Raw genomic sequence first — 12810 nt, forward strand, 5'->3', positions numbered from 1 at the left:
TCCACTGAAACTTAAGCCTGTTGGTTCACGAGCTCCTCGCCGCCGCCGCCTGCCTCAAAACCACATCGGCGTGTTGCATCACCCGACCGCAGCTGAACTGTGGTAACGATCCGCTGACGAGTCTGAGCTCATTAGGCTCCTGGTCCTGAACCAGGGGCTCAGTTACATGGATCAAGAAGCGGCTGGGTTCAGTAATTAATCAATTAACATTCATATCAATATCATCTGTCACTCATTTTCAGGTCGTGGCCACAGGTGGTGAAAATGAATTAGTTTAACGGAAATAATCTTGAAGAATCTGAAGAATCTTGATTAACCACCATTTAAAAACCGCTGTGTTTCTGATTTACAGTTTTAGTTGCTTAAAGCTACTTAATGAGATTCCGTGGGGGATCTGAAAGGATTCAGATTTGATAAGTGGATTTGATTCTGGATTTGGATTCAGTAAAATATGATCAAATCTTATTCTGCCCTTGTTTGATCTGTGTGGGGGGGGGGGGGACCTGGGTCTCTCCTGTGCTCACCTCCATGTGTAGAAAATGAATTGATGTTCTGTTTTGTCTTTGCAGGGTCGTCGGGGGGTTTGAGGCCCTCACGGCCATGGAGAACGTGGAGAGTGATCCCAAATCAGACAAACCAAAGGTAAGAGGCCCTGATGTTTACATGAGGAACATTAACAGGAGCTGAGAGGACAAGACTCAGTCACAGTGACGTGACACTTCTTTTATATTCACTCGTCCTCTCAGCGTTTGCTCGTCAGCTTCCACATGTCTCTGCCTCTGTGTTCCAGTCGGAGATCAAGCTCATAAGTGCGACGGTGTTCGTGGACCCGTATGAAGAGGCCGATGCTCAGGTTGGTGTCTCTTCACATACATGAACACTTCTGAATTAATGATGGAATTCATCCAGAGCAGAAGCCACATCTGCTGAATGTGTGTGTGTATCAGTGAGTTTGAGCAGTGACTCACTGAACGTCCTGGATTTCATCCGGAAATCGTCGATTACATTCGTGAGGGTGTTGTTGTTGTTAGCATTCGTTCACTAGTTAGTGGATATTTGGGTGCGGGGGGGAATGACCCAAAGAAGAACCCATTACATTTTGGTCCCGATCCGAATAAATGAGCAGATCCAGGTTATTATTATTTGTTCACTAAATTAGCAGTTTCCCACAGAATTGATTAAATCTGTGTCATAACAGGCTCACGTGCGCTGAAGGGAAAGTTGCTCTCATGTTCACAGACTGAAGAGCCAGAGACAAGCTCCTCAGTGAGAACTGTGTTAATGACACGTGAACTCTGAGGTCTTTTTCTTTAGTGTTGCTGTGAATCGTTATCAGAGAATCAGTTCATCTGATTTCTGTGTCAGTGAAGGACTTTTCCTCCATTGTCCTATGAACACACCCGGATCTTAATGTCCCACCTGTACATTGAAAGAGCTCAGAGTGAAGTCCTGACGTGCGTGTCCTCTGACATGCGTGTCCTCTGATGTGCGTGTCCTCTGACATGTGTGTCCTCTGACGTGTGTGTCCTCTGACGTGCGTGTCCTCTGACATGCGTGTCCTCTGACGTGCGTGTCCTCTGACATGTGTGTCCTCTGACATGTGTGTTCTTCAGATCGCAGCAGAACGAGCGAAGGAGCTGCAGAGGCAGGAGGATGAGAAGGAGCAGGCCAGCGTCTCCCTGAAGAAAACCAAGGAGCGGCAGGCGCAAAAGACCTTCAAAGAGGGTGTGGGGAAATACATCAACCCTTCCAAAGTGTAAGAGCACACACACACACACACACACACACACACACACACACACACACACACACACACACACACACTCTGCTGTAGAAGTGACTCATGTGTGAGTGTCGCTGTGACGTCCACGTGTTCGTATAAAAGCAGCTGGAAGTTTAAAGATCGTTGACTTGATGTCAGAAGTTTCTTTGGTCCTCACCTGCTCTGAGTGTTCTCTCACAGCAGGAGGTTGGATAAAGGGAAGGAAACAGATGATTAAACATTATAGTAACGCAGAAGGAGCCGAGGCCTGATGTTCCAAATTGTCAATTATAGAGAAGATTACCTTTTTTCCTCATGGGGATAATTCAGGGACATTTTATTTGTTTTGTGTTTTTAGAGGATAGTTCATGTTTGTCTGACGCCATAAAGAGATAAACACTTCAGATCTCTGTTCTTTGGCTTTATTAAACTCAGCCATGCAGGGTTTTTATGATGGTTTATGGTTTTATGGTAGAAATGGTTTGTGTTGGAAAAGGTTTTATCTTCAGAATGAGATCTTCTTGTCTTGTTGCTGCTGTCACATCGTCTTTATATTCAGTTCTTTGAAGAGCACGTCAGTACTAATGCTTTCAGATAACAGTCCGTCCGTTTTAACAAACTGTTAAATGTAGAAATGGCACATTGAGGCGTTTCAGTTCTTAACAATGATCTCATAAGTTTTCAGGATGAAAGAAATGACCTTTCAGCTTAAACACAAGAAACATGTTTTGTGTTTGAGCAGCAGTCGGTGGAGAAGCAGGAGTTAGTGACGTTCTTCTTCCTCTTTACCCATCGCTTGTTGTAGCTTGTTCATATCTGGGATGTTTTTGGCGTCATTTCTGGATGTTGGGAGGAAGTGGAAACGTGTTGTTATCGTTATTTACAGTCTGTGCGTTGAAATATTAAATAAAACTTATTCATTCAGTCAATCCATCATCTCATAGTGTGAGAATTTCGTCAGACTTTTATTTGACTAAATAAAGAAGCTGAGATTCTGGTAAACAACGTGTTTATCAAAGAACAGTTTAAATGTGAACATTAGATTAGAAATATCCTCGACCTACCAACGTCCTTGGTGTGTTGATCTTCTGGTTCTGCTCTTTCAGAGTAAAACGTCCGGCAGCTGAAGATGAGAGCGGACCCTCCACCAGCGGAGCGTCCACCAGCGGAGCGTCCACCAGGGGGCCCTCCACCAGGGGGCCCTCCACCAGCGGAGCGTCCACCAGCGGAGCGTCCACCAGGGGGCCCTCTACCAGCGGAGCGTCCACCAGCGGAGCGTCCACCAGGGGGCCCTCTACCAGCGGAGCGTCCACCAGCGGAGCGTCCGCAGCCAAGAAGTCCAAAGGGAAGTCCAGTCTGGGAGACTTCAGCTCCTGGTAGCAGCGACACGTTCAGCTGTTCTGTATTTTTACTGGTGAACCTAAATGTCGGCAGAAATAATCTCATTCACATCTGCATTTTTATTATTGTTCATCATTTCTCAGTTCTGGTGTCCTGTGAAAGTTTCGATTAAAGTTACGTTTTTCAAAGATGGTGTGTTAACTTGTATTTGTTCGCATCCTGTGTGTTGTTTTAACTCCGTGTGTTTGTGTAGAAAGATTTCAACAGTTATTAAGAGCAGACACTGCTCAGTAAGAAGAACTTCATCTTATCACGAGGAGCATCTGATCAATGCTGAAACCATGTGATGGATCTGTTTGGTTGTGGGCAGTTTAATCAACGTGGTGCAGGACGATCTTATCAGTGTTGCATGATAAACACCAGGGGGGGGCGGTGGAGAGAGAGAGAGGAGGTTTTACTCTCTGGGGAAGAAGGATGCCAGCGCAGCTCCCAGCTCTGTTAATGGATGTGAGTCCTTCAGCCCGCTGCCTCACAGAAAGCTCCAGGTAAAGCTTGAAGTCAAGGTGGCCCACACATTAAAGATTCATCTGGAGCTCGGCCACTTCATGTCCGCAGAGGACGTCTGGTTATTTCAGGACATTCAGATTCTCCTCATCCGACTAAAACCCTGAAAAGTGAAAAGAGTGTGAGGTACATATTAAATAAATATGAGCCTTCAGGAATAAAGTTGTAATTTAATGAGAATCAAGTCGTGTTATTATGAAAATAAAGTTGTGACCTCAACAAGAATAAAGTTGCAATATTAACAAGATAAAAGTCATAATTTAATGAGCATTAAGAAGTAACATGAACATAAAATCGTAATAGGAGATTGAAGTTGTTTCTTAACAAGACAAAAGTCTCAATATTACAAGATTAAAGTCATAATTAACAAGATTAAAGTTGTAATTTAATGATCACAGTCATATTGTAAGAACCCGTGTCTCTGTGTTGCAGTTTGAAGTTTCCGACCCTCGAGCGTCATTAAGATCTAAAACGGCTTCAACATTTCAAACGAACTCTGGTTCCTCGAAAAAACATCAGTTTCCAGTGGAATCGTTTCCCCGAGCGAACGTGAAACCTTTCAGGGCCCGAGAGTCAAATCTGCAGCTGCTGGTTGTGAAGCAGAAGTTTAACTGGGATGGTTCCTGTTCAGGTCCTCGCTGCTCCCCCCCCCCCCCCCCCGATCGCCCCCTTGTGTCACATTATCCATAATTCATCAGCTGCCTGGTTCGGTCTCTAATGCTTCTCCTCTTGAGTCTTATTTTTAAACTGCTCTCTGCAGCAGTTGTCTGGGTTTGAGTCTTTTCACCCCCGAGCGTCTCCGCTGCCTGAGTGAGGTGAAGCCGTGTGAAGTCCAGAGGTGAACGATGAAGACTCCAGAACCTGAGCTACACGATGAAGACTCCAGAACCTGAGCTACACGATGAAGACTCCAGAACCTGAGCTACACGATGAAGACTCCAGAACCTGAGCTACACGATGAAGACTCCAGAACCTGAGCTACACGATGAAGACTCCAGAACCTGAGCTACACGATGAAGACTCCAGAACCTGAGCTACACGATGAAGACTCCAGAACCTGAGCTACACGATTCTCCTCTTCACACACGAGTCCTGAGGACGAGCAGCAGTGACTCATCGGTTTTGTCCCGTCAGCTCTGAGCCAGACGATGAATTCCAGCCGACGCCTCGACACTGAAGTTCCTAAGTCAATGAATAATTGAGTTCTGTGGTTCTTGAAAGAATTGGACGTGTGATTAGAAACTGGGGGGGTCACGAGGTCACTGTAACTTCAGACATGGAGTCGCTCACATCATGTCCAGACACGGTGTCATTAGGTGTAACTGCACAGTTCAGTGTAGTTCAATACAACAGACTTGGAATATACAGATACTTAAAGGTATTGAAAAGGTTTTATAGGTTTTACTTTATTTCCCCCGGGATCAATAAAGTATCTATCGAGTAGTTTATATGTTTGACTAAATTGTTTGGATAAATGTTTGAATTAGATCCTGGCAGATATGAATTTTTAGGGTATAGTGTAATATATATACATGTAAAACAAAATGTGTGTACGTGTTTTAAATATATATTAAATACATCTGTTAAAATTGGCAGTGAAAATTTGTGCAATTCTCAAACGATGTTATCAAACCTTATGAAATGTGAAGCTGCTGTTCAGGATAATAAAGACGGTTTGTGAGATCACTGTGACCTTTGACCTCTGAATGCTCATCAGGTCATTACTGAGTCAAACTGAATATTGGTATCAAATGAAGAAATTCCTTCACATTAACTGAATTCATCTCCAAACTGTAAGAACGACAGAAACGTTTTTAATTAATACTTCATACTTCATCCAAGGTGATAATCCTTGTTTCTCATCTGAGCCTCTGGTTCTTGTCCTGCAGCTTCACTGCTGTAATTCAAACTGTTTTCTGAAACACAGACTGATGAAATGTTCCGTTGGCTGTTTTCCAGACACAGGTTTTAGTGTCCGACCTGAAATAACTGTCCTGACGCTGTTTTGTAAAAGTTTGTCCTCGCTCCGGTCTCAGTTAATTCTCCTCACGAGGACACTTGTAATTATGAGCCTCCTGTATTTCTGTCAGTGTCTCAGGACTTTACGAGGACATTTGCTTTATGTTTGTTGGACAGTTCAGCGCCGAGCAAGAGAACAACCGTTAAAGTGTTGCTGGGGTTTCTGCCAAACTCCGACTAATCAAGACTTAAGTTTGTGTTTTAAAGAATTTGTTTTCTAGGTGACGTCTAGTTTCAGAGCGACAGTTAACTTTAATACTCAGAACAGCTGTTAGCAAAACACAGTTCATTAGAATCATGCACAGTGGATTTACGTCAATTTAATTTATTCATATAACTAATTCAGTTCTTGTTTTAAACGTGTGTGTTTGTAAAGTTGTGTTGTCTTGTTATATTATATAGTAAACGTGTGTGTGTGTGTGTATGTTGCGTCCTCTCGTCCTGTGTCGTCCTCAAACCCCCTGAAACATGTGAAGACGATGAGATGTTAGTTTTCCAGATAAGACGCTTGTGGAGATGAAGGCTGCATCACCACACTTCACCTCGAGGCCTCAGAACGACTGCGTCTGCTTGGATCCACTTTCATCTCGTAAAGGAACAAGTGGACGACTCGCTCGTGATGAAGTCGTCCAACAAACTCCTCCGAGCTCCAATAAAGAAAGAGCAGCGATCTCTGAGCCAAGTGAATCAATCCATAATGTGAGTCTCTGCACTTCATCATCATCTCCACTCCAGGTCTCACGTTTTGTATTTCCAGGTCTTAGTTTGAAGTCTTTGAGAACCACTCTTCAGAGACAGGGACTCAGAATCAATCCTCTTTCTTCTAATGTCATAATGAATATTTATATTGTTCGTGATGGCGTCTCTCAGCTGATCCACTGAGATATATCGACAGCTGATGAACGGATCGATGTGAAGTTTTCTTCAGACGTGTGCGAGTCCCGTGTGGACGAATCGTCTCCACAACCAGCAGAAGCTTTGACGTGAACTTTGTTAGAGACGCGTGTTCCCATCAGGATTAATGATCTTCCTCCTGCCACTACAACCCGTCTCCTCCTCATCATCACCAAACATCACCTTCCTCCATCCCAGAGAAACGATGTCTCTAAAGGGTAGATCCTTCTGAGGTCAACCTATCCCAGAATCCATTGGGCTTCGGTGACGAGCCATCGTCGGAGAGGTAACGACGCAAGTGACGCCAATCACGGAGATCCTCTGCGTCCTCCAAAGGGGGGCGGGGCTTAAACTGGGACACAGCTTGCGTCATTTGTTATTTTTGGACTGAGAGACCCCTAGAGGCCAAAGTCACACACTGTCTGTTTGAAGTCCTGAAGAGAAACGTGTCCATCGTCAAATCTGACAAAACAAACAAAGACTTTGTGTTGAGTAGAAGCTCAAACGGCCGTTATAACTCATTGTTATTCTCTAAACTGTGAATGACATCATCGCTCTGCACACTGAGCTGTTCCCTCCAGAGCTGAAGCTAACGTCCACCCTTCAGTCTCATGGCCCCCCCGAGGGACAAACTGTCCACTCGTCTTCAGGCCTGTTTCCGTGTGTCCTCTCTCGTACGCAGAGAGCGTTTCACTGAGGTTGCTGTGAGAGTAATGGAGATCACTCGTTACTTGTTAAGACGGGAAATGAATCAGCCGTCCTGGAAGGGAAGGGAGTCCGTGACGCTCCCTTCCTCCGCCCCGCGCCGAGGCCAGAGGGTTTGTCGGAGCCGGAGCTTTTTAATCTGAAACATTTATGATGTTCCACAGTCCGCGGAGAGTTGGTGAAGCCACAGGAACTCTCCCCGATCCGAACAGCTCCCGCACACTCACTCCTGTGGATTACGTGCTCGTCCTGAGTGTTTGCAGACGCAGCCGAAAGCTTTTAACTGAGTTTCCTAATCTGATTACGACACAAACGCTGTATTAATTCTGCTAATATGAAGTTATATTTGTGATAAAAGCTTTTCATGAGAGGGATTAAAGTAGAATCACAGACCATCGGGTCCATGAAGCCGAATGGGGAGTTCGGCTTAATTGTTTTTTATCAAGGAAAAATGTCCCAAATAGCAAAATTATATATTATTTCTTATATGGGCAAACTATACATATATATATATATGTTTGAAGATTTGTGAATTTGGGTCATCAGTTTGTTCGACGGTTCAGTGAATCATTCAACTCAAAACTCGAACCACAGGTGAAAAGTGAAGAAAAACTATGAAATCTTCAGTGCAGATGAACCAGGTAGGATGAACACAAAGTTTAATAACTTCACTCTGCACACAAACTATGAAAAGTGGCAGAATATTGTAGAAGAGTTGGAGAACCTCTTGCTAAGGATGAGGAATAATTCTGAAGTATCAACACAGGACAAGAGAAACACAACATCACACACACACACGTTCACAACAGGAACTGAATTAGTGGATAGTTAGTGGAGTTGGTTTATTTAAAGTAAATCATTATGGTTCAACAGCTTCCTGATAACAAGTTATTGTAAAATTGATCGTCTGTAATTGGACTTTTCTGGACGTCTCTGATGGAACGAGCTGAGTCAGAGAGAAGCAGCTTCACCAGCCGCTTGTCTCTGAAGATGAACTTAAATTACTCTCCTATTTGTTCCAGCGCTCCTCCTCTTCCTCCTCCTCCTCCTCCTCCTCTTCCTCCTCCTCCTCCTCCTCATGAATTTGACTCTATAAAAGGTCCTGATGCTTCGTGTGTGAAAACATTTTGACTGATGATTGTTTTCAGATCCAGAGACTTCACAGTGAAGTTGTGACTGAAGCAGGAGAAGAAGGAACCTGGAGATGTTGAGCAGACACGAGACGTTTGGGATCAAAGTTCGTTAAAAACACTTAACGATCTGAAGACGTGAGACAGACAAGTGAGATGATTCGCTGATGCAATTAGGAGGAGGAGGAGCCAGGGGGATCGCCACGCCCACAGACAAACAGGAAGAGAGAGAACACAGGAAACAAAGAAATGTACGTCTGTAGATGCTTCAAACGTAAAGTTCCAGACACGTCCGACTCCAGGAGACCAGAGGATCATGAAGCAGCAGGGAAATCAAAAAGAGACAAAAGACGAGGCACAAGAAAGCAAATGGAAACTTCCCCACGTGCACGTCGTGGTTTCTGAGACGTCTCCTGTCGTGTGATTGCATCACCAGCATCCACTGGATTCCATGTTCTCCTGTTGTGGTCACGTGATGTTCAGATTCTTTGTCCCCTCCCACATCTTCACTGGTTCAAGTCGTCGTAGAGCCTCTCAGCCAGTAAAGACGTCAGTTTCATGTTTGTTTTGTCCATAAAACAACATACATCATTATATTAAAACATGTTTTTCCAGTCCTGGGATATTTTCAAACCACTTTCCAGCTATGATCCAAACTCCGCCCTGACTCCTCCCCCCCCGTGACGAGCCCCTGGTGGTGATTTCAGCTCTCAAATCAGATTTCCCTCAGCTGACGTCCTCTCACCTGTCTCCTCCGGAGAGACGACGGCTCACGTGAGCGTCCGTCTCCTGAAGCTGGTGCGTCAGCAGATCTCTGTGGTGACATCACTCTCCTCCCCTCTCATTGGACGCAGCGCCTGTCAGTCGCACTCGCTGACCTCGCTGCCCGGCGGTTTCGGGAGAGGGGGGGGGGTGCAGCAGATGCAGAGCTGTAGCCATGGCGACAGGGGATGCTGAGCGCTGCCACGACTTCGTGTGGGCAGAGTCTGAAGGAGGATGACATCACTCAGGGAGACAAGAGAAAAACAACATCTCCCTCAGTTCCTGTTTCTCTGCATCAGTTTCAGAGAATCTGATGGAAACAACACGTCGGATCAGAAACAACTGGAAACAAAAGAATCTGCACAAAAACTTGTTTGTCTCCACAGATGTTTGTAAAAAACGGTTTAAACTGTTAATAAATGTATTCAATTTGTTTCCTGATATTTTAATAAGATTTTCCTGTTTCTTTCCCAGAACGATTTTCCAGGAAAATCTGTGATTGTGTGAAGAAAAATAAAAAAAATCTTAACATTAAAGAAAATCGCAAATAGCTTTTATCATAAAATATTGGAGGTAAATGAAAGCAAAAAAATAACAAATCACAACTTTTTTCATTTATATAACCTTATATCATGTTCACTGACCATTTCAACAAAGAGAGAAGCTGCTGTTTTGATGCTGTGATCCCCCCCCCCCCGTCTCCTCCCTCTCCTCCTCTCCTCCTCTCCTCCCTCTCCTCCCTCTCCTCCTCTCCTCCCTCTCCTCCCTCTCCTCCTCTCCTCCCTCTCCTCCTCTCCTCCTCTCTGTCTGTGACTCACCCTCATGATGACCAGCTCCTCCCTCAGATGACATCAGGACTCCTGAAATAGCTGCAGCATCGAGGAAGCTTCCAGTTCAGGCTTCACTTCCATCTGAGCGAGGAGGGGGGAGGAGGGAGGAGGAGGAGGGAGGAGGGAGGAGGAGGAGGGAGGGAGGGAGGGAGGAGGGAGGAGAGGGAGGGAGGAGGGAGGGAGGGAGGACGGGGCTGGAAAAGAAAACAGAGAAGATGATGGTGACAGAGCAACAAGTCAGTGAAGGTCACTTCCTGTTTCAGATCAGAATCTCTAAAAGCAAACTCACACCCAGACTCGTTGAAAGTCTCCTTCTCTGGACTGTGACTCCTGTGACTCCTCCTATCTGGACTGTGACTCCTCCTTCTCTGGACTGTGACTCCTCCTCTCTGGAATGTGACTCCTGTGACCCCTCCTCTCTGGACTGTGACTCCTCCTTCTCTGGACTGTGACTCCTGTGACTCCTCCTTCTCTGGACTGTGACTCCTGTGACTCCTCCTATCTGGACTGTGACTCCTCTTCTCTGGACTGTGACTCCTCCTCTCTAGACTCTATGTGTCTATATGATCAGAATAAAGTAGTTAAGAGTATTAAAAGTATTAAAACTGCTTCTACCACAGAACAACACGACTCCACTACGAGTCCTGTGCTGATTCACTTTGACCTTCATGTGTTTCTTGTATCTCAGGAACATCTTCAGGGAATCTGGTCCCATCTGGCACGAATGATCCATCAGAAGGTCAAAGGTCAAATGTCAAAGGTCAAATCACTTCGTTTTTGGCCTCTTGAACATGATCAAGTCTGTCTGAGTTTTAATTTAGACTCAAAGATGATGTGACGAGTTAAAGGTCACAAACAATGTGTGTGGACTGAAGTGAACGCACACACACACACACACACACACACACACACACACACACACACACTTGTGTTTATCCTTGTCTGTCTCCTTCCTGTCTCAAACACACAGGACCTGTCTGATGAAGTGTGAGAGGATATGATCATCCAACGACTGGAGGCCTGGATCATGACATCACCCATCCCAGTGTGAGATACACACACACACAGAGACACACACACACACACACAGAGACACACACACACACACACACAGAAGCTGTTTTGTGGTTTGTTTTATGTCTTCATTTTGTGTCTTTTTCTCATAATTGTGTGTCTTTCTCTTCATTTTGTCGCCTTGTGGTCGGTTTGTGTTTTGTTTTTCTTTCTCTCTGTGGTTCATTTTCTGTTTTCTCGTCTCCTTGAGTCACTTCGTGTTTAGTTTTTTATATCTCTTTGTTTGTGGTCATTTTCATTTTCCTCTAACCGTCGTCTGCACGGTGACGTAAAAACATCTCTCCCACCATGTGAAAGTCTTTAATCAGAGAAAAGCACAAAGTTTTCTACTGGATCATATCGACCAGTTTCCTGTTCTTCAGTCTTCAGTGTGTGACGAGCATGAAATCATCGATATGAGCCGGTTGTTTGTCATTATCACTGATTGGGGATTAAACGTCTGCCTTTATACATCATCTCAGTATAAAGCTAAAGTAATAACTGTGTGAGGCCATCACAGTCGGACGGTTTGTGAATAACTGGATCATCTCTCTCTTTTCTGTCGGTTCTGTTGTCGCTGTAACATCTCTGTGACCGTCAGCCTCAGTGAACGACCACGGACGACTCGCTGATCCACTGAACGTCACTAAAACTCGTTCTGTTCATTTCATAGGTCCAGTCTGAGCGAACAGCTGAGATCAGAGAGAACAAACGATGCTGTTCATGTATTCATCGTTTCACGTCGTAGCTTTAAGAGACGAGCAGATAAACCCGACAGATGCTTGAGGACCGGCCAACCAGCTCAAGGCCGTGAAACACGAAGCTGTGTGGGTTCAGATCATCTACTGCCATGGCAACGCCAGACCATCACACTCTAATCACACGTCTGATTGGCCGAGCTGCAGCCTCTCCGGTGATGGCAGTTTTTTTATTTATCTTTATTTGCAGATGTTTCATCGTCACATTCGTACAAAGTGTGAAGTCGATGGAACGAACGGTTTGAGAGATAAAAGTTCCACAGACACACGGACTGAGGAATTAGCAGCTCGATTATAATGAAAGGCTTTTGTATTTGTGCTTGTTGACCCCCGAGTGTCTTTATTCCTTTATTCTCACACACACACAGACACACAAACACACACTGACGAGTTCTTCTCTCAGAACATAAATGAATATTCATGTTTCTCTTGAAGCTGCAGGTTCATCAGAGTGAGAACAGACTGAGACTCGTCCGGTCTTCACACTGGTCTGAGCAACATCTTCATCAGGTGGGAGAAAAACACCAGTTTGCTTTTCATCTGGATTTGAGACACTTGAGACTTTGTTCAACTTTATTCGTACCTGACAAACACGTGAGAGCTGCGTGGCCCTGAAGGGCTCGGGTGTCATGTTGGCACCAGGATGATTTCTTTTAAAGCAAAGGCCCGGTCTATAATAATAATAATAATAAGATAATATAATATATAACTTTGACACTGTAACATTATTTTCAGCAGTCAACCGTTGGTGAAGAGGAAGCGAGGCTGCAGTCGACGAGCGACTCGACTCCTGAGTTTTACAGTAATCACCCGACGCTCTGAGAGACTGAGGCACCGAGTGAATCTCATGTTTCTGCACTTCTTCTTCTTCTTCTTCTTCTTCTTCTTCTGTAATAATAACTCCGGTTCAGCCTCTGGTCAACGGTCACCGTTCGTTTCATCACTACGACCACAGCTTCACACCTGTTCCTGTTTTTCAAACTGTAACATCC

General features: G+C 44.8%; 1 protein-coding gene across 5 annotated transcripts in view; it reads left to right on the forward strand.

Annotated features, from left to right (window-relative positions):
- Positions 1 to 3293, forward strand: part of ppil2 (peptidylprolyl isomerase (cyclophilin)-like 2) — a 22408-nt gene extending 19115 nt beyond the window's left edge. The window contains exons 17-21 of one of the 5 annotated variants that reach the window (XM_034595988.1): positions 570 to 642; positions 791 to 853; positions 1614 to 1756; positions 2869 to 3048; positions 3079 to 3293. In XM_034595988.1, the coding sequence (XP_034451879.1) occupies positions 570 to 642; positions 791 to 853; positions 1614 to 1756; positions 2869 to 3048; positions 3079 to 3142 (523 nt within the window). In that variant the 3' untranslated portion in view covers positions 3143 to 3293. Of the gene's footprint in view, positions 1 to 569; positions 643 to 790; positions 854 to 1613; positions 1757 to 2868 lie in introns of all 5 variants that reach the window. The other 4 variants (XM_034595990.1, XM_034595991.1, XM_034595992.1 and 1 more) reach the window with 4 other exon arrangements.
- Positions 3294 to 12810: the final 9517 nt, after the last annotated feature.

Source organism: Hippoglossus hippoglossus, chromosome 9 (genome assembly GCF_009819705.1).
Source record: "Hippoglossus hippoglossus isolate fHipHip1 chromosome 9, fHipHip1.pri, whole genome shotgun sequence".
Lineage (NCBI taxonomy): Eukaryota > Metazoa > Chordata > Actinopteri > Pleuronectiformes > Pleuronectidae > Hippoglossus > Hippoglossus hippoglossus.